This window comes from Scyliorhinus torazame, chromosome 23 (assembly GCF_047496885.1).
Source record: "Scyliorhinus torazame isolate Kashiwa2021f chromosome 23, sScyTor2.1, whole genome shotgun sequence".
NCBI lineage: Eukaryota > Metazoa > Chordata > Chondrichthyes > Carcharhiniformes > Scyliorhinidae > Scyliorhinus > Scyliorhinus torazame.
Window position 1 is genome coordinate 69,182,970 of NC_092729.1, and position 26,771 is coordinate 69,209,740.

The 26,771-nt window shown below is 54.5% G+C and overlaps 1 protein-coding gene across 2 annotated transcripts in view; it reads left to right on the plus strand.

The window, feature by feature from the left end:
- LOC140399613 (scavenger receptor cysteine-rich domain-containing protein DMBT1-like) overlaps positions 1–26,771 on the plus strand; it is a 161,672-nt gene that overhangs the window by 13,660 nt on the left and 121,241 nt on the right. For both annotated transcript variants that reach the window (XM_072489141.1, XM_072489142.1), the window contains exons 6-9: positions 4,713–5,030; positions 6,076–6,378; positions 12,812–13,126; positions 16,825–17,130. In XM_072489141.1, coding sequence (XP_072345242.1) covers positions 4,713–5,030; positions 6,076–6,378; positions 12,812–13,126; positions 16,825–17,130 — 1,242 coding nt within the window. The remainder of the gene's footprint in view (positions 1–4,712; positions 5,031–6,075; positions 6,379–12,811; positions 13,127–16,824; positions 17,131–26,771) is intronic.

The following is a 26,771-nucleotide window of genomic DNA, read 5'->3' on the forward strand; positions in this document are numbered from 1 at the left end:
CCCCCAGTCCCTCCTCCACCTTCGGGAACCTCAATTGGTCCAGGAAGCGGCCCATCCCTCCCTCCTCCCGTGGGGGCTCGGACCGATACAGTTCCGCATAAAAGTCCCTGAAGACCCCATTGATGCCAACTCCACTCCGCGTCACACTCCCTCCCCTGTCCTTAACTCCCCCGATCTCCCTAGCTGCGTCCCGCTTCCGAAGCTGATGCGCCAGCATCCGGCTTGCCTTTGCCCGATACTCGTAGACCGCCCCCTGGGCCTTCCTCCACTGCACCTCCGCCTTCCTGGTGGTCACCAGGTCGAATTCGGCTTGGAGGCTGCGCCTCTTCCTCAACAATCCTTCCTCAGGCTCCTCCGCATACCTCCTGTCTACCCTCACCATCTCCCCCACCAGCCTCTCCCTCTCCCCCCCCGCTCCCTCCTCTCCTTGTGGGCCCTAATGCAGATCAGCTCACCCCTAACCAGTGCCTACCAGGCCATCCCCACTCGGACCTCCCCATTGTCGTTGGCCTCCAAGTATCTCTCTATACTTCCTCGGACCCGCTCGCTCACCTCCTCGTCCGCCAACAGCCCCACCTCCAAGCGCCACAATGGGCGCTGGTCCCTCTCCTCCCCCAGCTCTAGGTCTACCCAATGCGGGGCGTGGTCCGAGATGGCTATCGCCGAGTACTCCGTATCCCCTACTCTCGCTATCAGCGCCCTGCTCATAATAATCCGGGAATAGGCCTTATGAATGTGCGAGAAGAATGAAAGTTCCCTAGCCCCCGGCCTTGCAAATCTCCAAGGGTCCACCCCTCCCATCTGGTCCATAAACCCCCTCAGCACTTTAGCCAATTCACACCTCTTTAACCTGGGATTACCCCTCTCTCCAGTTGCACTGTCTGGACCTGTAAAGACTTAATTACCTGCAAAGACTCGCACTCAAAGTATCTTCTTGCATCATTGGCTTTCTCTGTATATGCTGTGTTTGTGGAACCTACCTCTTCACTCACCCGAGGAAGGAGCAGTGCTCCGAAAGCTAGTGATTCCAAACAAACCTGTTGGGACTTTAACCTGGTCCATCGCAGTCCAACATCGGCACCTCCGCATCGACATTAAAGGGATCAGGGGGTGTGGAGGGAAGGCGGGCTCAGAGTATTGAACTTGGAGATCAGCCATGAATCCGTAGTGAATGCCGGTGCAGGCTCGAAGGGCCGAATGGCCTCCTCCTGTTTCGACTTTCAAGACATTCGATTCCGAGCATTGACAGGGTGCAGAGCTGGGCTGAGAAGTGGCAGATGGAGTTCAACCTAGATAAATGTGAAGTGATTCATTTTGGAAGGTCGAATTTGAATGCTGAATACAGGGTTAAAGGCAGGATTGGAACATAGAACTTACAGTATAGAAGGAGGCCATTCGGCCCATCGAGTCTGCACCGACCCACTTAAGCCCTCACTTCCACCCGATCCCCGTAACCCAATAATCCCACCTAACCTTTTTGGACACTAAGGGACAATTTAACACGGCCAATCCACCTAACCTGTGCATCTTTGGACACTAAGGCACAATTTAACACGGCCAATCCACCTAACCTGTACATCTTTGGATACTAAGGGACAATTTAACACGGCCAATCCACATAACCTGCACATCTTTGGACACTAAGGGACAATTTAACAAGGCCAATCCACCTAACCTGTACATCTTTGGACACTGAGGGACAATTTAACACGGCCAATCCACCTAACCTGTACATCTTTGGACACTAAGGTACAATTTAACACGGCCAATCCACCTAACTTGTACATCTTTGGACACTAAGGGACAATTTAACACGGCCAATCCCCCTAACCTGTACATCTTTGGACACTAAGGGACAATTTAACACGGCCAATCCACCTAACCTGCACATCTTTGGACACTAAGGGACAATTTAACACGGCCAATCCACCTAACCTGTACATCTTTGGACACTAAGGGACAGTTTAACATGGCCAATCCACCTAACCTGTACATCTTTGGACACTAAGGGACAATTTAACACGACCAATCCACCTAACCTGTACATCTTTGGACACTAAGGGACAATTTAACACGGCCAATCCACCTAACCTGCACATCTTTGGACACTAAGGGACAATTTAACACGGCCAATCCACCTAACCTGTACATCTTTGGACACTAAGGGACAGTTTAACATGGCCAATCCACCTAACCTGTACATCTTTGGACACTAAGGGACAATTTAACACGACCAATCCACCTAACCTGTACATCTTTGGACACGAAGCGACAATTTAACACGGCCAATCCACCTAACCTGTACATCTTTGGACACTAAGGGGCAATTTAACTCGGCCAATCCACCTAACCTGTACATCTTTGGTCACTCAGGGACAATTTAACACGGCCAATACACCTAACCTGTACATCTTTGGACACTAAGGGACAATTTAACACGGCCAATCCACCTAACCTGTACATCTTTGGATACTAAGGGACAATTTAACACGGCCAATCCACATAACCTGCACATCTTTGGACACTAAGGGACAATTTAACACGGCCAATCCACCTAACCTGTACATCTTTGGACACTAAGGGACAATTTAACACGGCCAATCCACCTAACCTGTACATCTTTGGACACTAAGGGACAATTTAACACGGCCAATCCACCTAACCTGTACATGTTTGGACACTAAGGGACATTTAACACGTCCAATCCACCTAACCTGTACATCTTTGGACACTAAGGGACATTTAACACGTCCAATCCACCTAACCTGTACATCTTTGGACACTAGGGGACAATTTAACACGGCCAATCCACCTAAGCTGCACATCTTTGGACACTAAGGCAGAATTTAACACGGCCAATCCACCTAACCTGTACATCTTTGGACACTAAGGGACAATTTAACACGGCCAATCCACCTAACCTGCACATCTTTGGACACTAAGGGACAATTTAACACGGCCAATCCACCTAACCTGCACGTCTTTGGACTGTGGGAGGAAACCGGAGCACCCGGAGGAACCTCACGTAGACATGGGGAGAACGTGCAGACTCCGCACAGACAGTGACCCAACGGGGATTCGAACCTGGGACCCAGGCGCTGTGAAGCCACAGTGCTACCGTGCCGGATTCTTGGAAGTGTCGAGGAACAGCGTCCTCTCGGGGTCCACGTTGATAGATCTCTCAAAGCTGCCACCCAGGTTTATAGGGTTGTTAAGAAGGCGTGTGGTGTGTTGGGTTTCATTAACAGGGGGATTGAGTTTAATATCCGTGAGGTTTTGCTGCAGCTTTATAAAACCCTGGTTAGACCACACTCGGAATATTGTGTCCAGTTCTGGTCGCCTCATTATGGGAAGGATGTGGAAGCTTTGGAGAGGGCGCAGAGGAGATTTACCAGGATGCTGCCTGGACTGGAGGGCAGGTCTTACGAAGAAAGGTTGAGGGAGCTAGGGCTTTTCTCACTGGAGCGAAGAGAGGTGACTTGATAGAGGTGTACAGGGTGATGGGAGGCATGGATAGAGTGGATAGCCAGGAGACTTTTCTCCGGGGCGGAAATGTCCGTCACGCGGGGACATCATTTGAAGGTGATTGGAGGAAGGTATAGGGGAGATGTCAGAGGTTCTTTACACAGAGAGCGGTGGGTGTGTGGAACGCACTGCCAGCAGAGGGGGTGGAGTCAGAGTCATTCGGGACATTTAAGCGACTCTTAGACAGGCAAATGGACAGCAGTAAATTGAAGGGGTGGAGGTTAAGTTGATCTAAGATTAGGATAAATGGTCGGCACAACATGGTGGGCCGAAGGGCCTGTACTGTGCTGGACCAAGAACAAAGAAATGTACAGCACAGGAACAGGCCCTTCGGCCCTTCAAGCCCGTGCCGACCATGCTGCCCGACTAGACTACAATCTTCTACACTCCCTGAGTCCGTATCCCTTTATTCCCATCCTATTCATGTATTTGTCAAGATGCCCCTTAAATGTCACTATCGTCCCTGCTTCCACCACCTCCTCCGGTAGCGAGTTCCAGGCACCCACTACCCTCTGCGTAAAAAACTTGCCTCGTACATCTCCTCTAAACCTTGCCCCTCTCACCTTAAACCTATGCCCCCTAGTAATTGACCCCTCTACCCTGGGGAAAAGCCTCTGACTATCCACTCTGTCTATGCCCCTCATAATTTTGTAGACCTCTATCAGGTCTCCCCTCAACCTCCTTCGTTCCAGTGAGAACAAACCGAGTTTATTCAACCGCTCCCCGTAGCTAATGCCCTCCATACCAGGCAACATTCTGGTAAATCTCTTCTGCACCCTCTCTAAAGCCTCCACATCCTTCTGGTAGTGTGGCGACCAGAATTGAACACTATACTGCAAGTGTGGCCTAACTAAGGTTCTGTACAGCTGCAACATGACTTGCCAATTCTTATACTCAGTGCCCCGGCCAATGAAGGCAAGCATGCCGTCGGCCTTCTTGACTACCTTCTCCACCTGTGTCGCCCCTTTCAGTGACCTGTGGACCTGCACTTCTAGATCTCTCTGACTGTCAATACTCTTGAGGGTTCTACCATTCACTGTATATTCCCTACCTGCATTAGACCTTCCAAAATGTATTACTGTTCTATGTAAATTCTATGAAATTCTATGTTCTATGTTCCATGTTCTATGTTCTATGTTCTATGTTCTTAACCCACTGGCCTGGTCGATATGTTCCCCCTCTTGCAGAAGACGTGGCGATGCGTTTGGTAAACGGGGAGAACGACTGCTCGGGAAGTGTCCAGGTGTACTTCAACGATACCTGGGGCTCGGTCTGCGGCGAGGGCTGGGACCTCTTCGACGTGCAGGTGGTTTGCCGGCAGCTGGGCTGTGGGTTCGCCCTCGGGATGATGGACATCTCCCGGTTCTCCAACATCCAGAAACCCATCTGGCTCAGCACGGTGCGGTGCAGCAGTGCCGAGCCGTATTTGTGGGTGTGTCCGGCTCGAGGCTGGACTGGCGGGATGAGTTGCGACCGCTCGAGGGCCGCTACCGTCACCTGCACAGGTTCGTTCCGGGCGTTTACTGGCTAGGGCGCGGCCTGCCAAAATGTACCTCAATTATATTCTTTTTTTAAAATAGTATTTTATTAGGGTAAAGCAAAAAGTGCAGAGGATACTGGAAGTCTGCAGAGGAATTTGGATAGGCTAAGTGAATGGGCTAGGGTCAGGCAGATGGAATACAATGTTGACAAATGTGCGGTTATCCATTTTGGTAGGAATAACAGCAAAAGGGATTATTATTTAAATGCTAAAATATTAAAACATGCTGCTGTGCAGAGAGAGACCTGGGTGTGCTAGTGCTAAATTGTCCCTTCGTAAAGATGTGCAGGTTAGGTGGATTGGCCGTGTTAAATTGTCCCTTAGTAAAGATGTGCAGGTTAGGTGGATTGGCCGTGCTAAATTGTCCCTTCGTAAAGATGTGCAGGTTAGGTGGATTGGCCGTGTTAAATTGTCCCTTAGTGTCCAAAGATGTACAGGTTAGGTGGATTGGCCGTGTTAAATTGTCCCTTAGTGTCCAAAGATGTACAGGTTAGGTGGATTGGCCGTGTTAAATTGTCCCTTAGTGTCCAAAGATGTACAGGTTAGGTGGATTGGCCGTGTTAAACTGTCCCTTAGTGTCCAAAGATGTACAGGTTAGGTGGATTGGTCGTGTTAAATTGTCCCTTAGTGTCCAAAGATGTGCAGGTTAGGTGGATTGGCCGTGTTAAATTGTCCCTAAGTGTCCAAAGATGTACAGGTTAGGTGGATTGGCTGTGTTAAATTGTGCCTTAGTGTCCAAAGATGTGCAGGTTAGGCGAATTGGCCGTGTTAAATTGTCCCTTGGTGTCCTGGCGGTGAGGAGGGGTTACGGGGGATAGAGGGAGGGGAGTGGGCCTCGTGGGCCGCTCTTTCAATGGGCAGAGCATCAATGTGGAGTTGACGGGCGGAGTGGAATCGTGCGGTTCGAACGATGACTGGGCCGGTCGCTCACCCGTTGTTTAACACGCGAAAAACATACAAAAACGAGTCTTTCTTTCCCCCCCCCCCCCCCGCCCAAACTCTCGCCACAGCTCAACCGCCCGCACCAGCCATGACGGTGACGGGCAATGGCCTCTTCTTCAAAGACGACACCATCACCTTCGTGTGCACGATCCCTACCTTGTACAGAGGGGCGAAGATGTTCCTCCACCGGGTCGGCGAGGAGGCCCCAATGATGACCACCGTTTCGTCCAGAAACCTTAACAACGTGAGGTTTGAGCTCCGCAACATCAACCAGACCCACAATGGCACGTACTGGTGCAACTACGGATTCGAGGTGGCCGAGCTCCACTTTCTGTCCCAGGATAGCGCGTCGCAGGAGATCACTGTCGTCGGTAAGGCTTGGTTGTCAAGTGGGCGAGGGTCTGGCAGACGGAATACAATGTTGACAAATGTGAGGTTATCCATTTTGGTCGGAATAACAGCAAAAGGGATTATTATTTAAATGATCAAAGAATTTAAACATGCTGCTGTGCAGAGAGAGACCTGGGTGTGCTAGTGCTAAATTGCCCCTTCGTAAAGATGTGCAGGTTAGGTGGATTGGCCGTGTTAAATTGTCCCTTAGTGTCCAAAGATGTACAGGTTAGGTGGATTGGCCGTGTTAAATTGTCTCTTAGTGTCCAAAGATGTGCAGGTTAGGTGGATTGGCCTTGTTAAATTGTCCCTTAGCGTCCAAAGATGTACAGGTTAGGTGGATTGGCCGTGTTAAATTGTCCCTTAGCGTCCAAAGATGTGCAGGTTAGGTGGATTGGCCTTGTTAAATTGTCCCTTAGTGTCCAAAGATGTACAGGTTAGGTGGATTGGCCGTGTTAAATTGTCCCTTAGTGTCCAAAGATGTACTGGTTAGGTGGATTGGCCGTGTTAAATTGTCCCTTAGTGTCCAAAGATGTACAGGTTAGGGGGATTGGCCGTGTTAAATTGTCCCTTAGTGTCCAAAGATGTACTGGTTAGGTGGATTGGCCGTGTTAAATTGTCCCTTAGTGTCCAAAGATGTGCAGGTTAGGTGGATTGGCCTTGTTAAATTGTGCCTTAGCGTCCAAAGATGTACAGGTTAGGTGGATTGGCCGTGTTAAATTGTCCCTTAGCATCCAAAGATGTGTAGGTTAGGTGGATTGGCCTTGTTAAATTGTCCCTTAGTGTCCAAAGATGTACAGGTTAGGTGGATTGGCCATGTTAAATTGTCCCTTAGTGTCCAAAGATGTACAGGTTAGGTGGATTGGCTGTGTTAAATTGTCCCTTAGTGTCCAAAGATGTGCAGGTGAGGTGGATTGGCCGTGTTAAATTGTCCCTTAGTGTCCAAAGATGTACAGGTTAGGTGGATTGGCCGTGTTAAATTGTCCCTCAGTGTCCAAAGATGTTCAGGTTAGGTGGATAGGCCGTGTTAAATTGTCCCTTAGTGTCCAAAGATGTACAGGTTAGGTGGATTGGCCGTGTTAAATTGTCCCTTAGTGTCCAAAGATGTACAGGTTAGGTGGATTGGCCGTGTTAAATTGTCCCTAAGATGTCTCACCGGGCAGAAAAGGGGGCCCGTTGTCTCTGCACTGGCTCATCGCGCCCCCCATCTCCGCTCAACCCGTTTCCCGGGCACTTGCTCCGTGGCCTTGTCCGCGATGGCGTCTCAAGTGCTCACCGAAACACTTCTGAATTGTTGTGAGAGATCTCCCTCCACCTCTCTCTCAGGCAGCGAAATCCAAACCCCCCCCCCGCTCCGGGCGAAATAGATCTCCCTCTGGGCAGCACGGTAGCACAGCGGTTAGCACAATTGCTTCACAGCTCCAGGGTCCCGGGTTCGCTTCCCGCCTTGGGTCACTCTCTGTGCGGAGTCTGCACGCCCTCCCCCGTGTGTGGGCGGGTTTCCTCCGGGTGCTCCGGTTTCCTCCCACAGTCCAAAGATCATAGAATTTACAGTGCAGAAGGAGGCCATTCGGCCCATCGAGTCTGCACCGGCTCTTGGAAAGTGCCCCCTACCCAAGGTCAACACCTCCACCTTGACCCCATAACCCAGCAACCCCACCCAACACTAAGGGCAATTTGGGACACTAAGGGCAATTTATCACGGCCAATCCACCTAACCTGCACGTCTTTCGACTGTGGGAGGAAGCCGGAGCACCCGGAGGAAACCCACGCACACACGGGGGAGGACGTGCAGACTCCGCACAGACAACGACCCAAACTGGAATCGAACCTGGGACCCTGGAACTGTGAAGCAATTGTGCTATCCACAATGCTACCGTGCTGCCCTTAGGTGCAGGTAATTTTGTACTCCTCAACCAGAGCCCCCCTCCGGCCTTCTCTGTTCCAAGGAAAACAACCCCAGGCCGAACCGGCCTCTCTTCACTACCAAAACGTTCCAGCTCGGGAAGCGTCCCGGTTAATCCCCTCTGCGTCGTCCCCAGCGCAATCAATCCTTCCTTTAACGCAGAGAGTAGCAATGGAAGGGTGCATTTCTAATTGGAGGGCTGTGACCAGTGGTGTTCCACAGGGATCAGTGCTGGGACCTTTGCTCTTTGTAGTATATATAAACGATTTAGAGGAAAATGTAACTGGTCTGATTAGTAAGTTTGCAGACGACACAAAGGTTGGTGGAATTGCGGATAGCGATGAGGACTGTCAGAGGATACAGCAGGATTTAGATTGTTTGGAGACTTGGGCGGAGAGACGGCAGATGGAGTTGAATCCGGACAAATGTGAGATAATGCATTTTGGAAGGTCTAATGCAGGTAGGGAATATACGGTGAATGGTAGAACCCTCAAGAGTATTGAAAGTCAGAGAGATCTTGGTGTACAGGTCCACAGGTCACTGAAAGGGGCAACACAGGTGGAGAAGGTAGTCAAGAAGGCATACGGCATGCTTGCCTTCATTGGCCGGGGCATTGAGTATAAGAATTGGCAAGTCATGTTGCAGCTGTATAGAACCTTAGTTAGGCCACACTTGGAGTATAGTGTTCAATTCTGGTCGCCACACTACCAGAAGGATGTGGAGGTTTTAGAGAGGGTGCAGAAGAGATTTACCAGGATGTTGCCTGGTATGGAGGGCATTAGCTATGAGGAGCGGTTGAATAAAGTCGGTTTGTTCTCACTGGAACGAAGGAGGTTGAGGGGCGACCTGATAGAGGTATACAAAATGATGAGGGGCATAGACAGAGTGGACAGTCAGAGGCTTTTCCCCACGGTAGAGGGGTCAATTACTAGGGGTCAAAGGTTTAAGGTGAGAGGGGCAAGGTTTAGAGTAGATGTACGAGGCAAGTTTTTTACGCAGAGGGTAGTGGGTGCCTGGAACTCGCTACCGGGGGAGGTGGTGGAAGCAGGGAGGATAGTGACATAGGGCATCTTGACAAATACATGAATAGGATGGGAATAGAGGAATACGGACCCAGGAAGTGTAGAAACTTGTAGTTTAGTCGGGCAGCATGGTCGGCACGGGCTTGGAGGGCCGAAGGGCCTGTTCCTGTGCTGTACTTTTCTTTGTTCTTTGTTCTAATTGGGCGACGAGGATTACACTCTAGCTGTGAATTTTACCACAGAGTTCTGTTACCTCCCATGTTAGCACGGTAGCATTGTGGTTAGCACAATTGCTTCCCAGGTTCGATTCCGTCTTGGGCCACTGTCTGTGCGGAGTCTGCACATCCTCCCCGTGTCTGCGTGGGTTTCCCCCGGGTGCTCCGGTTTCCTCCCACAGTCCAAAGATGTGCAGGTTAGGTGGATTGGCCATGATAAATTGCCCTTAGCGTCCAAAATTGCCCTTAGTGTTGGGTGGGGTTGCTGGGTTATGGGGATAGGGTGGAGGTGTGGACCTTAGGTAGGGTGCTCTTTCCAAGAGCCGGTGCAGACTCGATGGGCCGAATGGCCTCCTTCTGCACTGTAAATTCTATGATAACCTCCTCGCTGTTATATCCTTTGCCTTGGCTAATTAAGGTCTGTATACCCATAAGTCTTCTCAACTATCTGCCCTGCTGTCTTCGGAGACCGGGATCACCCAGGTTCGTCTGCACCCCCTGTGCTTCCCACCGTCCCACCGTTCATCGTGCACTCCCTGGCACTGTTGGTCCTCCCACAATGCATCACCTCACAATTTTCAGGATTAAACTCGATTGGCCGCTTCTCTGCTCACCCGACCAGCCACCATCGTGCTGCTCCTCCACTGCTCTCTGTGGGCTGAGTGGAGATTGGTCTATTCCAGAGGTGTTTTAAGAGTCAACTGCAAGGCTGTGGGTCTGGACTGAAAAGTAGGCCAGACCAGATAAGGGCGACAGATTTCCTCCCCTCAGAAAATAAAATGGCCGTCGGGTTTATAAAGCCAACATTCCCAATGTAATGTGTTATTGATGTGCCTCTTCTATACCAGATGTTCCTTGATGAGTGGTGAGGAACATGGACGTCACACGAGTGCCCGGCCATGACCATCTCCTACAAGAGATGATGTAACCATACAATGGCATCACCATCAATCCCCCATGAATCCCCCACATCCCAGGGGGTTTCCATTGATCAGAAACTGAACTGGACCCGGCCGTATAAATCCTGCGGCTACCAGGGCAGGTCAGAGGCTGGGAATCCTGCGGAGAGCAACTCACCCCCTGACCACCGCCCCCCCCCCCCCCCCCCACAAAGCCCGTCCGCCACCCACACGGACACAAGTCAGGAGCGTGACGGGACCACCGCCCCGCTCGCCTGGGTGAGCCTGGCTCCCGACGACGCTCAAGAAACTCGACACCGTCCCGGACGAGCCCCCGCCCCGCTTGATCGAGAGGCTGACCCCGCCCCTCCCCCGCCTTCGACAGACGCTCCCTCCACCCCCCCCCCCGAAGCACAGCGGCAGCCGTGTGTACCGCCTACAAGACGCACCGCTCGCTCCTCAGAGAACACCTTCCGAACCATAAAACAATAAGACATAGACGCAGAATTAGGCCACTCGTCCCATCCCCTTATTGATCAAGAACCTATCTATCTCTGTCTTAAAGACACTCAGCGTTTTGGCCTCCACAGCCTTCTGCGGCAAAGAGTTCCACAGATTCCCCACCCTCTGACTGAAGAAATTCCTCCTCATCTCTGTTTTAAAGGATCGTCCCTTCAGTCTGAGATGCTGTCCTCTGCTTCTAATTGTTCCTACAAGTGGAAACATCCTCTCCACGTCCACTCTATCCAGGCCTCGCCGTGTCCTGTAAGTTTCAATAAGATCCCCCCTCATCCTTCTAAACTCCAACGAGTACAGACCCAGAGTCCTCGACCGTTCCTCGTACGACAAGCTCTTCATTCCAGGGTCATTCTTGTGAACCTCCTCTGGACCCTTTCCAAGGCCGGCACATCCTTCCTTAGATACCGGGCCAAAACTGCTCACAATACTCCAAATGGGGTCTGACCAGAGCCTCATACAGCCCCAGAAGTACATCCCTGGTCTTGTATTCCAGCCCTGTCGACGTGAATGCTGACATTGCATTGGCCTTCTTAACCGCCGACTGAACCTGCACGTTAACCTTTCGAGAATCGCGAACAAGGACTCCCAAGTCCCTTTGTGCTTCTGATTTTTGAAGCATCCATTCCTCCTTCCAAAGTGCGGAACCTCACACTTTTCCACATTAAATCTCGGGCTGTGTACCTCCACTGATGTACCCGAACGAGGATGGAGACTCTCGATGATTCCCGCCCCATTTCCTGATTGCGAAGGTGAAACTTTAGCGACCAGGGGAAATCCGAGGCTAAACGTTTTTGGGACCACCCACTTTCGCCCCCCCCCCCCCTTCCGCCCCTCGGAAAACGAAATGCAAGACACAGAATCGAATCCCTATGGTGCAGAAGGAGGCCCTTCGGCCCATCGAGTCGGCACCGACCCCTCTGGGAGGAGAGAGAGCACCAAATGGTGTTACCGTTATTTGTTACAGCAACGGTTTCGACCGCTGCGGTCACGTTTTAAAAGAATCCCGGTTCAAAAGGCAAACATTTCGTGGGAGCAATTAAGGTGCCATAAAAAGCTCGTGCTGATGCAGTTTTGTTTGGATTGAGGGAGGAGGCCCAATCAACCCCACCGAACCCGCACGTCCCCGGATGCTAAGGCACAGTTTTAATCATGGCCATTCCACCTCACTGGTGGACTTGTGGGAGGTAACCGGAGCATCCAGAGGAAGCCCACGCAAGATGGTGGCGAGAGGGGGCGGGGGAGGGGGAGAGAAAATGTGCAAACTCCAGACAGACATTCCCCCCCCCTCACCCCTCCCGAGTCTGGGAATTGACCCACTTTCCTTGGGGCTGATTAGTGTAGTAAATACCAAAACCCTTAACTGCTACCTTTATTACCACGCAAACAAAAAGGAAAATCTATGGTAACCTTAGCTCCAAGCAACTGCATCCCCTTGCCGAGCTGAAATGTAATTGACTCCACCGGGAAATGCCTCCTCTCGTCATCCAAACAAAACTGCATCAGCACGAGCTTTTTACGGCACCTTAATTGCTCCCACGATACGCTTGCCTTTTGAACCGGGATTCTTTTGAAACGTGACTGCAGCGGTCAAACCCAGTCTTTTAACCCTTGCTGTAACCAATAACGATAACACCACCTGGGCCCAAGGCCCGATCTTTCCACACACCTCACCAGCCGCCCCACTGTGAACTCCCCCTCGCTGCGCCCAACGTACCTCTTCCGGGCCACTCCCCCCGCCCCCCCCCCTCCACACAAGGGTAAGACACCCCAGACCTCGGGGCCGGACTCTGGCATGGGCGATCTGCCACCCGGGGGCGCAGTAACGATGCCCGTCTCCTCTCCTGCACCCACAGAAAACGCGAAGCTGCGCCTGGTCGACGGTCACGAGCCCTGTTCGGGGAGAGTGGAGGCTTACTACAACGGGACCTGGGGCACGGTCTGCGACTCCGGGTGGGGCATCGTCGACGCCCAGGTGGTGTGCCGGCAGGTGGGCTGCGGATTCGGGCAGTCGGCCACCTCGGGGGGCCTCTTCGGGGAAGGCACGGGCCCCATCCTGCTCGACAACGTGCGGTGCAACGGCTCGGAGAGGTTCCTGTGGTCGTGCCCGACCCAGAACATCATGCCCAGGACGTGCCGGCAGAGGAACGACGCGGGGGTGATCTGCACAAGTGAGTGGGCACTAAGGGACAGTTTAACACGGCCAATCCCCCTAACCTGCACATCTTTGGACACTAAGGGACAGTTTAACACGGCCAATCCACCTCACCTGCACATCTTTGGACACGAAGGGACAGTTTAACACGGCCAATCCACCTCACCTGCACATCTTTGGACACTAAGGGACAGTTTAACACGGCCAATCCCCCTAACCTGTACATCTTTGGACACTAAGGGACAATTTAACACGGCCAATCCACCTAACCTGTACATCTTTGCACACTAAGGGACACTTTAACACGGCCAATCCACCTAACCTGCACATCTTTGGACACTAAGGGACAGTTTAACACGGCCAATCCCCCTAACCTGTACATCTTTGGACACTAAGGGACAGTTTAACACGGCCAATCCACCTAACCTGTACATCTTTGGACACTAAGGGACAATTTATCACGGCCAATCCACCGAACCTGTACATCTTTGGACACTAAGGGACAGTTTAACACGGCAATCCACCTCACCTGTACATCTTTGGACACTAAGGGACAATTTAACACGGCCAATCCACCTCACCTGTACATCTTTGGACACTAAGGGACAATTTATCACGGCCAATCCACCTAACCTGTACATCTTTGGACACTAAGGGACAATTTAACATGGCCAATCCACCTCACCTGTACATCTTTGGACACTAAGGGACAATTTATCACGGCCAATCCACCTAACCTGTACATCTTTGGACACTAAGGGACAGTTTAACACGGCCAATCCACCTAACCTGCACATCTTTGGACACTAAGGGACAATTTAACACGGCCAATCCACCTAACCTGTACATCTTTGGACACTAAGGGACAGTTTAACACGGCCAATCCACCTAACCTGCACATCTTTGGACACTAAGGGACAATTTAACACGGCCAATCCACCTAACCTGTACATCTTTGGACACTGAGGGACAATTTAACACGGCCAATCCACCTAACCTGCACATCTTTGGACACTAAGGGACAATTTAACACGGCCAATCCCCCTAACCTGTACATCTTTGGACACTAAGGGACAATTTAACACGGCCAATCCACCTAACCTGCACATCTTTGGACACTAAGGGACAATTTTACACGGCCAATCCACCTAACCTGCACATCTTTGGACACTAAGGGACAATTTAACACGGCCAATCCACCTAACCTGCACACCTTTGGACACTAATGGACAATTTAACACGGCCAATCCACCTAACCTGCACATCTTTGGACACTAAGGGACAATTTAACATGGACAGTCCACCTAACCTGTACACCTTTGGACACGAAGGGACAATTTAACACGGCCAATCCACCTAACCTGTACATCTTTGGACACTAAGGGACAATTTAACACGGCCAATCCACCCAACCTGCACATCTTTGGACACTAAGGGACAGTTTAACACGGCCAATCCCCCTAACCTGTACATCTTTGGACACGAAGGGACAATTTAACACGGCCAATCCACCTAACCTGTACATCTTTGGACACTAAGGGATAATTTAACACGGCCAATCCCCCTAACCTGTCCATCTTTGGACACGAAGGGACAATTTAACACGGCCAATCCACCTAACCTGCACATCTTTGGACACTAAGGGACAGTTTAACACAGCCAATCCACCTAACCTGCACATCTTTGGACACTAAGGGACAATTTAACACAGCCAATCCAACTAACCTGCACATCTTTGTACACTAAGGGACAATTTAACACGGCCAATCCACCTAACCTACACATCTTTGGACACTAAGGGACAGTTTAACACGGCCAATCCACACAACCTGCACATCTTTGGACACTAAGGGACAGTTTAACACGGCCAATCCCCCTAACCTGCACATCTTTGGACACTAAGGGACAATTTAACACGGCCAATCCACCTAACCTGCACAACTTTGGACACTAAGGGACAGTTTAACACGGCCAATCCACCCAACCTGCACATCTTTGGACACTAAGGGATAATTTAACACGGCCAATCCACCTAACCTGCACATCTTTGGACACTAAGGGACAATTGAACACGGCCAATCCACCTAACCTGCACATCTTTGGACACTAAGGGACAGTTTAACACGGCCAATCACCCTAACCTGTACATCTTTGGACACTAAGGGACAATTTAACACGGCCAATCCATCTAACCTGTACATCTTTGGACACGAGGGGACAATTTAACACGGCCAATCCACCTAACCTGCACATCTTTGGACACTAAGGGACAATTGAACACGGCCAATCCACCTAACCTGCACATCTTTGGACACTAAGGGACAGTTTAACACGGCCAATCCCCCTAACCTGCACATCTTTGGACACGAACGGACAATTTAACACGGCCAATCCATCTAACCTGTACATCTTTGGACACTAAGGTACAGTTTAACACGGCCAATCCCCCTAACCTGCACATCTTTGGACACGAACGGACAATTTAGCACGGCCAATCCACCTAACCTGCACATCTTTCGATACTAATGGACAATTTAACACGGCCAATCCACCTAACCTGTACATCTTTGGACACTAAGGGATAATTTAACACGGCCAATCCACCTAACCTGCACATCTTTGGACACGAACGGACAATTTAGCACGGCCAATCCACCTAACCTGTACATCTTTGGACACTAAGGGACAATTTAACCTGGCCAATCCACCTAACCTGCACATTTTTGGACACTAAAGGACAATTTAACACGGCCAATCCACCTAACCTGTACATCTTTGGACACTAAGGGACAATTTAACACGGCCAATCCACCTAACCTGCACATCTTTGGACACTAAGGGACAATTTAACATGGACAGTCCACCTAACCTGTACACCTTTGGACACTAAGGGACAATTTAACACGGCCAATCCACCTAACCTGTACATCTTTAGACACTAAGGGACAATTTAACACGGCCAATCCACCTAACCTGGACATCTTTGGACACTAAGGGACAATTTAACACGGCCAATCCACCTAACCTGTACACCTTTGGACACTAATGGACAATTTAACACGGCCAATCCACCTAATCTGTACATCTTTGGACATGAAGGAACAATTTAACACGGCCAATCCACCTAACCTGTACATCTTTGGACACTAAGGGACAATTTAACATGGACAGTCCACCTAACCTGTACACCTTTGGACACTAAGGGACAATTTAACACGGCCAATCCCCCTAACCTGTACATCTTTGGACACTAAGGGACAATTTAACACGGCCAATCCCCCTAACCTGTACATCTTTGGACACTAAGGGCCAATTTAACACGGCCAATCCACCTAACCTGCACATCTTTGGACACTAAGGGACAATTTAACATGGCCAATCCACCTAACCTGCACATCTTTGGACACTAAGGGACAATTTAACACTGCCAATCCACCTAACCTGTACATCTTTGGACACTAAGGGACAATTTAACACGGCCAATCCACCTAACCTGTACATCTTTGGACACGAAGGGACAATTTAACATGGCCAATCCCCCTAACCTGTACATCTTTGGACACGAAGGGACAATTTAACACGGCCAATCCCCCTAACCTGTACATCTTTGGACACTAAGGGACAATCGTACCCGGCTCCCCCCCCCCCCGCGATGTGAGGCGATGACGGCCTGGATGGCGGGGGTTTTAACCGCTGCGTCCCCCGTTGCCCTAGATCAGCTGCAGAGTCCAGAGATCACCGTCCTGAGGACGTCCGGGATCTTCGCCCAGGGGGAGTCTTTGCAGATTAAGTGCGCCTGCCCCAACTACTACGTCGGGGCCAGGTTCAAGCTGCACAAGGTGGGCGAGGCGACCTACATGAGCTCGCTGGAGGCCGAGGGGGAGTACTCGAACGTCACCTTCGTCGTGGCGAACATCACCAAGGGCATGGCGGGCTACTACACCTGCACGTACCAGCTGCTGAGCGGGAGCAGGCTTTACAATTCCACCATGAGTGACAAGGCCAAGGTCTCGGTGATCGGTGAGTGGGGCCGGCCGGGGGGTGGGGGGGGGGGACGCACGGGAGTTGGTGATGCCGGGATTCCCGTTTTGATCCGAAGGTTTTAGAAGTTGATCCAGGGCCCGAAGGGCAGCATCGATTGGCCACCCCTAATCGCCACGGTTACCGATGGCTGGATCGTCCAGTTCACCCCCCAACCTCATTCTTTGTCGATCACTCGCTCCCTCTCTCCCTCTCACTCACTCTCTCTCACCCTCTCTCGCTCTCTCTCTCTCTCCCTCTCACTCACTCTCTCTCACCCTCTCTCGCTCTCTCACTCTCTCACTCTCTCACCCTCTCTCGCTCTCTCCCTCTCTCCCTCTCTCACACTCTCTCACTCTCTCTCACCCTCTCTCGCTCTCTCACTCTCTCACTCTCTCACCCTCTCTCGCTCTCTCCCTCTCTCACCCTCTCTCACTCTCTCACCCTCTCTCGCTCTCTCCCTCTCTCACACTCTCTCACTCTCTCACCCTCTCACCCTCTCTCGCTCTCTCCCTCTCTCACCCTCTCTCACTCTCTCACCCTCTCTCGCCCTCTCCCTCTCTCCCTCTCACTCACTCTCTCACCCTCTCTCGCTCTCTCCCTCTCTCCCTGTCTCACACTCTCTCACTCTCTCTCGCTCTCACTCTCTCACCCTCTCACTCTCTCTCTCGCTCTCTCCCTCTCTCACCCTCTCTCCCTCTCTCCCTCTCTCACACTCACTCACTCTCTCACTCTCTCACCCTCTCACTCTCACTCCCTCTCTCTCACTCTCTCACCCTCTCACCCTTTCACCCCCTCACCCTCTCTCACCCTCTCTCACTCTCTCACACTCTCTCTCACTCTCTCACTCTCTCACTCTCTCTCCCTCTCATCCTCTCACCCTCTCACCCTCTCACCCTCTCACCCTCTCACCCTCTCGCCCTCTCACTCTCTCACCATCTCACCCTCTCACTCTCTCTCTCACCCTCTCACCCTCTCACCCTCTCGCCATCTCACCCTCTCTCTCTCTCACCCTCTCGCCCTCTCGCGCTGTCACCCTCTCACTCTCTCGCCCTCTCACTCTCTCACCCTCTCGCCCTCTCACCCTCTCGCCCTCTCACCCTCTCGCCCTCTCACCCTCTCACTCTCTCGCCCTCTCGCTCTCTCACCTCTCGCCCTCTCACCCTCTCGCCCTCTCACCCTCTCACCCTCTCACCCTCTCACCCTCTCACCCTCTCACTCTCTCACCGTCACCCTCTCACCCTCTCACTCTCTCACTCTCTCACTCTCTCACTCTCTCACTCTCTCACTCTCCCACCCACTCACCCTCTCGCCCTCTCGCCCTCTCGCCCTCTCACCCTCTCGCCATCTCGCCCTGTCGCCCTCTCACCCTCCCACCCTCTCGCCCTCTCGCCCTCCCACCCTCTCGCCCTCTCACCATCTCACCCTCTCACCCTCTCACTCTCTCACTCTCTCACCCTCTCACCCTCTCACCCTCTCAACCTCTCACCCTCTCGCTCTCTCACCCACTCACCCTCTCACCCTTTCGCCCTCTCGCTCTCTCACTCACTCTCTCACTCTCTCTCACCCTCTCACACTCTCGCTCTCTCGCTCTCTCACTGTCTCACCCTCTCACCCTCTCACCCTCTCACCCTCTCAATCTCTCACTCTCTCACTCTCTCACTCTCTCACCCTCTCGCCCTCTCACCCTCTCACCCTCTCACTCTCTCACTCTCTCACTCTCTCACTCTCTCACCCTCTCACTCTCTCACCCTCTCGCTCTCTCATTCTCTCACCCTCTCACTCTCTCACCCTCTCACCCTCTCGCCCTCTCACCCTCTCGCTCTCTCACCCTCTCACCCTCTCGCTCTCTCGCTCTCTCACCCACTCACCCTCTCACACTTTCGCTCTCTCACCCTCTCACCCTCTCACTCTCTCACTCTCTCACTCTCTCACTCTCTCACCCTCTCACCCTCTCACCCTCTCGCACTCTCACCCTCTCGCTCTCTCACCCTCTCACTCTCTCACCCTCTCGCCCTCTCACCCTCTCACTCTCTCACTCTCTCACTCTCTCACTCTCTCACTCTCTCACTCTCTCACCCTCTCACCCTCTCACCCTCTCACTCTCTCACTCTCTCACTCGCTCACTCTCTCACCCTCTCACCCTCTCGCCCTCTCACCCTCTCGCTCTCTCACCCTCTCACTCTCTCACCCTCTCGCCCTCTCACCCTCTCACCCTCTCACTCTCTCACTCTCTCACTCTCTCACTCTCTCACTCTCTCACCCTCTCACTCTCTCACCCTCTCACCCTCTCGCCCTCTCACCCTCTCGCTCTCTCACCCTCTCACTCTCTCACCCTCTCACTCTCTCACCCTCTCACCCTCTCACCCTTTCGCTCTCTCACTCACTCTCTCACTCTCACTCTCTCACTCTCACCCTCTCACCCTTTCGCTCTCTCACTCACTCTCTCACTCTCACTCTCTCACCCTCTCGCTCTCTCACTCTCTCCCTCTCGCCCTCTCGCCCTCTCACCCTCTCACCCTCTCGCTCTCTCACCCTCTCACTCTCTCGCCCTCTCGCTCTCTCACTCTCTCACCCTCTCACTCTCTCACCCTCTCACCCTCTCGCTCTCTCACTCTCTCCCTCTCGCCCTCTCGCCCTCTCACCCTCTCACCCTCTCACTCTCTCACTCTCACCCTCTCGCCCTCTCACCCTCTCACCCTCTCACCCTCTCGCTCTCTCACTCTCTCACCCTCTCACTCTCTCACCCTCTCACCCTCTCGCTCTCTCACTCTCTCCCTCTCGCCCTCTCGCCCTCTCACCCTCTCACCCTCTCACTCTCTCACTCTCGCCCTCTCGCCCTCTCGCCCTCTCACCCTCTCACCCTCTCACCCTCTCGCTCTCTCACCCTCTCACTCTCTCTCCCTCTCTCCCTCTCGCCCTCTCGCCCTCTCACCCTCTCACCCTCTCGTTCTCTCACCCTCTCACCCTCTCGCTCTCTCACTCTCTCCCTCTCGCCCTCTCGCCCTCTCACCCTCTCACCCTCTCGCTCTCTCACCCTCTCACTCTCTCACCCTCTCACCCTCTCACCCTCTCACTCTCTCACTCTCTCACTCTCTCACTCTCTCACTCTCTCACTCTCTCACTCTCCCACCCACTCACCCTCTCGCCCTCTCGCCCTATCGCCCTCTCACCCTCTCGCCATCTCGCCCTGTCGCCCTCTCACCCTCCCACCCTCTCGCCCTCTCGCCCTCCCACCCTCTCGCCCTCTCACCATCTCACCCTCTCACCCTCTCGCCCTCTCACCCTCTCACCCTCTCACCCTCTCACTCTCTCACTCTCTCACTCTCTCACCCACTCACCCTCTCACTCTCTCACTCTCTCACCCTCTCACCCTCTCACCCTTTCGCCCTCTCGCTCTCTCACTCACTCTCTCACTCTCTCTCACCCTCTCACACTCTCGCTCTCTCGCTCTCTCACTGTCTCACCCTCTCACCCTCTCACCCTCTAACCCTCTCACTCTCTCACTCTCTCACTCTCTCACTCTCTCACCCTCTCGCCCTCTCACCCTCTCACCCTCTCACTCTCTCACTCTCTCACTCTCTCACTCTCTCACCCTCTCACTCTCTCACCCTCTCGCTCTCTCATTCTCTCACCCTCTCACTCTCTCACCCTCTCACCCTCTCGCCCTCTCACCCTCTCGCTCTCTCACCCTCTCACCCTCTCGCTCTCTCGCTCTCTCACCCACTCACCCTCTCACCCTTTCGCTCTCTCACCCTCTCACCCTCTCACTCTCTCACTCTCTCACTCTCTCACTCTCTCACCCTCTCACCCTCTCACCCTCTCGCCCTCTCACCCTCTCGCTCTCTCACCCTCTCACTCTCTCACCCTCTCGCCCTCTCACCCTCTCACCCTCTCACACTCTCACACTCTCGCTCTCTCACCCTCTCACTCTCTCACCCTCTCACCCTCTCACCCTCTCACTCTCTCACCCTCTCACCCTCTCACCCTCTCACTCTCTCACCCTCTCGCCCTCTCACCCTCTCGCTCTCTCACTCTCTCCCTCTCGCCCTCTCGCCCTCTCACCCTATCACCCTCTCACTCTCTCCCTCTCGCCCTCTCGCCCTCTCACCCTCTCACCCTCTCGCTCTCTCACCCTCTCACTCTCTCACCCTCTCACCCTCTCACCCTCTCACTCTCTCACCCTCTCACCCTCTCACCCTCTCACTCTCTCACTCTCTCACCCTCTCACTCTCTCACCCTCTCACTCTCTCACCCTCTCACCCTCTCACCCTCTCACCCTCTCACCCTCTCGCCCTCTCACTCTCTCGCCCTCTCGCCCTCTCGCTCTCTCGCCCTCTCGCTCTCTCACTCTCTCACTCTCTCACCCTCTCACCCTCTCACTCTCTCACCCTCTCACCCTCTCACCCTCTCACTCTCTCACCCACTCACTCTCTCACCCACTCACCCTCTCACCCTCTTGCCCTCTCGCCCTCTCACCCTCTCACCCTCTCACCCTCTCGCTCTCTCACTCACTCACTCACTCTCTCGCCCTCTCACCCTCTCGCTCTCTCACCCACTCACTCTCTCACCCACTCACCCTCTCACCCTCTCACCCTCTCGCTCTCTCACTCACTCACTCACTCTCTCGCCCTCTCACCCTCTCGCCCTCTCGCCCTCTCGCCCTCTCACCCTCTCACCCTCTCACCCTCTCGCTCTCTCACTCACTCACTCACTCTCTCGCCCTCTCACCCTCTCGCCCTCTCACCCTCTCGCTCTCTCAACCTCTCGCCCTCTCACCCTCTCACCCTCTCTCTCTCTCACTCTCTCTCGCCCTCTCGCCCACTCGCCCTCTCGAACTGTCACCCTCTCACCCTCTCTCTCTCTCTCACTCTCTCTCGCCCTCTCGCCCACTCGCCCTCTCGCACTGTCACCCTCTCACCCTCTCTCTCTCTCTCACTCTCTCTCGCCCTCTCGCCCACTCGCCCTCTCGCACTGTCACCCTCTCGCTCTCTCACCCTCTCGCCCCCTCGCACTGTCACCCTCTCGCTCTCTCACCCTCTCACCCTCTCACCCCCTCACCCTCTCACCCTCTCACCCTCTCAACCTCTCGCCCTCTCGCTCTCTCACCGTCACCCCCTCGCCCTCTCACCCTCTCACCCTCTCACCCTCTCGCCCTCTCGCTCTCTCACCGTCACCCCCTCGCCCTCTCACTCTCTCACCCTCTCACCCTCTCGCACTCTCGCCCTCTCGCCCTCTCACCCTCTCACCCTCTCACCCTCTCTCCCTCTCGCCCTCTCGCCCTCTCGCCCTCTCTCCCTCTCTCCCTCTCACCCTCTCACCCTCTCACCCGCTCTCTCGCCCTCTCGCCCTCTCGCCCTCTCGCCCTCTCGCCCTCTCGCCCTCTCACCCTCTCACCCTCTCACCCTCTCACCCTCTCACTCTCTCTCACCCTCTCACCCTCTCACCCTCTCACCCTCTCACCCTCTCTCGCCCTCTCGCCCTCTCGCCCTCTCGCCCTCTCACCCTCTCACCCTCTCACCTTCTCTCTCTCTCTCTCTCTCTCTCCCTCTCACCCTCTCACCCTCTCACCCCCTCACCCCCTCACCCCCTCACCCTCTCTCTCTCTCTCTCTCTCCCTCTCTCCCTCTCTCGCCCTCTCGCCCTCTCGCCCTCTCGCCCTCTCGCCCCCTCGCGCCCTCGCCCTCTCGCCCTCTCGCCCTCTCGCCCTCTCGCCCTCTCACCCTCTCACCCTCTCTCTCTCTTGCCCTCTCGCCCTCTCGCCCTCTCGCCCACTCGCCGTCTCGCCCTCTCGCCCTCTCACCCTCTCACCCTCTCACCCTCTCACCCTCTCTCTCACTCTCTCACCCTCTCACCCTCTCGCCCTCTCGCCCTCTCGCCCTCTCGCCCTCTCGCCCTCTCGCCCTCTCACCCTCTCACCCTCTCACCCTCTCACCCTCTCACCCGCTCACCCTCTCACCCTCTCACCCTCTCACCCTCTCACCCTCTCACCCTCTCACCCTCACTCTCTCACCCTCTCACCCTCTCACCCTCTCACCCTCTCACCCTCTCACCCTCTCACTCTCTCGCCCTCTCGCCCTCTCGCCCTCTCGCCCTCTCGCTCTCTCGCTCTCTCGCTCTCTCGCTCTCTCGCCCTCTCGCCCTCTCACCCTCTCACCCTCTCACTCTCTCACTCTCTCACTCTCTCACTCTCTCACCCTCTCACCCTCTCACTCTCTCACCCTCTCACCCTCTCACTCTCTCACCCTCTCACCCTCTCACCCTCTCACCCTCTCACCCTCTCACTCTCTCACTCTCTCACTCTCTCACTCTCTCTCTCTCTCACTCTCACCCTCTCACCCTCTCACCCTCTCACCCTCTCACCCTCTCAGTCTCTCTCACCCTCTCAGTCTCTCACCCTCTCACCCTCTCACCCTCTCGCCCTCTCGCTCTCTCACTCTCTCACCCTCTCACCCTCTCACCCTCTCACTCTCTCACTCTCTCACTCTCTCACCCTCTCACCCTCTCACCCTCTCACCCTCTCACTCTCTCCCTCTCTCTCCCTCTCACCCTCTCACCCTCTCACCCTCTCACTCTCTCACTCTCTCACCCTCTCACTCTCTCACCCTCTCACCCACTCACTCTCTCACCCTCTCACCCTCTCACCCACTCACTCTCTCACCCTCTCACTCTCTCACTCTCTCACCCTCTCACCCTCTCGCCCTCTCGCCCTCTCACCCTCTCACCCTCTCACCCTCTCACCCTCTCACCCTCTCACCCTCTCACCCTCTCACCCTCTCACCCTCTCGCCCTCTCGCCCTCTCGCCCTCTCGCCCTCTCGCCCTCTCGCCCTCTCGCCCTCTCAGCCTCTCACCCTCTCACCCTCTCACCCTCTCACCCTCTCACTCTCTCACTCTCTCACCCTCTCACCCTCTCACTCTCTCACTCTCTCACTCTCTCACCCTCTCACCCTCTCGCCCTCTCGCCCTCTCGCCCTCTCGCCCTCTCGCCCTCTCGCCCTCTCACCCTCTCACCCTCTCTCTCACTCTCTCACCCTCTCCCTCTCTCACTCTCTCACCCTCTCACCCTCTCACCCTCTCACCCTCTCTCTCTCTCACTCTCTCAACCTCTCTCTCTCTCGCCCTCTCGCCCTCTCGCCCTCTCGCCCTCTCGCCCGCTCACCCTCTCACCCTCTCACCCTCTCACCCTCTCAACCTCTCACCCTCTCACTCTCTCACCCTCTCACCCTCTCACCCTCTCACCCTCTCACCCTCTCACCCTCTCACCCTCTCTCTCTCTCACTCTCTCACTCTCTCACCCTCTCACCCTCTCACCCTCTCACCCTCTCACCCTCTCACCCTCTCACCCTCTCACCCTCTCACCCTCTCACCCTCTCACCCTCTCTCCCTCTCACCCTCTCACCCTCTCACCCTCTCACCCTCTCACCCTCTCACCCTCTCTCCCACTCACCCTCTCACCCTCTCACCCTCTCACCCTCTCAACCTCTCACTCTCTCACCCTCTCACCCTCTCACCCTCTCACCCTCTCTCCCTCTCACCCTCTCACCCTCTCACCCTCTCTCTCTCTCACCCTCTCACCCTCTCACCCTCTCACCCTCTCACCCTCTCACCCTCTCACCCTCTCGCTCTCTCACTCTCTCACTCTCTCACTCTCTCACCCTCTCTCACTTTCTCACCCTCTCACTCTCTCACTCTCTCACTCTCTCACCCTCTCACCCTCTCACTCTCTCACCCTCTCACCCTCTCACCCTCTCACCCTCTCTCTCTCTCACCCTCTCACCCTCTCACCCTCTCACTCTCTCACTCTCTCACCCTCTCACCCTCTCACCCTCTCACCCTCTCACTCTCTCACTCTCTCACCCTCTCACTCTCTCACTCTCTCACCCTCTCACTCTCTCACCCTCTCACTCTCTCACCCTCTCACCCTCTCACTCTCTCACCCTCTCACCCTCTCACCCTCTCACCCTCTCACCCTCTCACTCTCTCACCCTCTCACCCTCTCACTCTCTCACTCTCTCACCCTCTCACTCTCCCTCTCTCTCACCCTCTCACTCTCTCTCTCTCTCACCCTCTCACTCTCTCACTCTCTCCCTCTCACTCTCTCACCCTCTCACTCTCTCACCCTCTCACCCTCTCACTCTCTCACCCTCTCACCCTCTCACCCTCTCACTCTCTCACCCTCTCACCCTCTCACCCTCTCACCCTCTCACCCTCTCACTCTCTCACCCTCTCACCCTCTCACTCTCTCACTCTCTCACCCTCTCACTCTCCCTCTCTCTCACCCTCTCACTCTCACTCTCTCACCCTCTCACCCTCTCACTCTCTCCCTCTCACTCTCTCACTCTCTCACCCTCTCACCCTCTCACTCTCTCACTCTCTCACCCTCTCACTCTCCCTCTCTCTCACCCTCTCACTCTCTCTCTCTCTCACCCTCTCACTCTCTCACTCTCTCGCTCTCTCACCCTCTCACTCTCTCTCCCTCTCACCCTCTCGCCCTCTCGCCCTCTCGCCCTCTCGCCCTCTCACCCTCTCACCCTCTCACCCTCTCACCCTCTCACCCTCTCACCCTCTCACTCTCTCACCCTCTCACTCTCCCTCTCTCTCACCCTCTCACTCTCTCTCTCTCTCACCCTCTCACTCTCTCACTCTCTCGCTCTCTCACCCTCTCACTCTCTCTCCCTCTCACCCTCTCGCCCTCTCGCCCTCTCGCCCTCTCGCCCTCTCACTCTCTCACTCTCTCACCCTCTCACCCTCTCACTCTCTCACCCTCTCACCCTCTCACCCTCTCACTCTCTCACCCTCTGAGTCTCTCTCACCCTCTCACCCTCTCACCCTCTCACCCTCTCACCCTCTCTCACTCTCTCACCCTCTCACCCTCTCACCCTCTCACCCTCTCACCCTCTCTCTCTCTCTCTCACCCTCTCACCCTCTCACCCTCTCACCCTCTCACTCTCTCACCCTCTCACCCTCTCACCCTCTCACTCTCTCACTCTCTCACCCTCTCACCCTCTCACCCTCTCACACTCTCACCCTCTCACCCTCTCACCCTCTCACTCTCTCACTCTCTCACCCTCTCACCCTCTCACCCTCTCACCCTCTCACCCTTTCTCCCTCTCACCCTCTCACCCTCTCACTCTCTCACTCTCTCACCCTCTCACCCTCTCACCCTCTCACCCTCTCACCCTCTCACTCTCTCTCCCTCTCACCCTCTCACCCTCTCACCCTCTCACCCTCTCACCCTCTCACCCTCTCACTCTCTCTCCCTCTCACCCTCTCGCCCTCTCGCCCTCTCGCCCTCTCGCCCTCTCACTCTCTCACTCTCTCACCCTCTCACCCTCTCACTCTCTCACCCTCTCACCCTCTCACCCTCTCACTCTCTCACCCTCTGAGTCTCTCTCACCCTCTCACCCTCTCACCCTCTCACCCTCTCACCCTCTCTCACTCTCTCACCCTCTCACCCTCTCGCCCTCTCACCCTCTCACCCTCTCACCCTCTCACTCTCTCACCCTCTCACCCTCTCACCCTCTCACCCTCTCACCCTCTCACCCTCTCACCCTCTCACCCTCACACCCTCTCACCCTCTCACCCACTCACCCTCTCACCCTCTCACTCTCTCACCCTCTCACCCTCTCACCCTCTCAC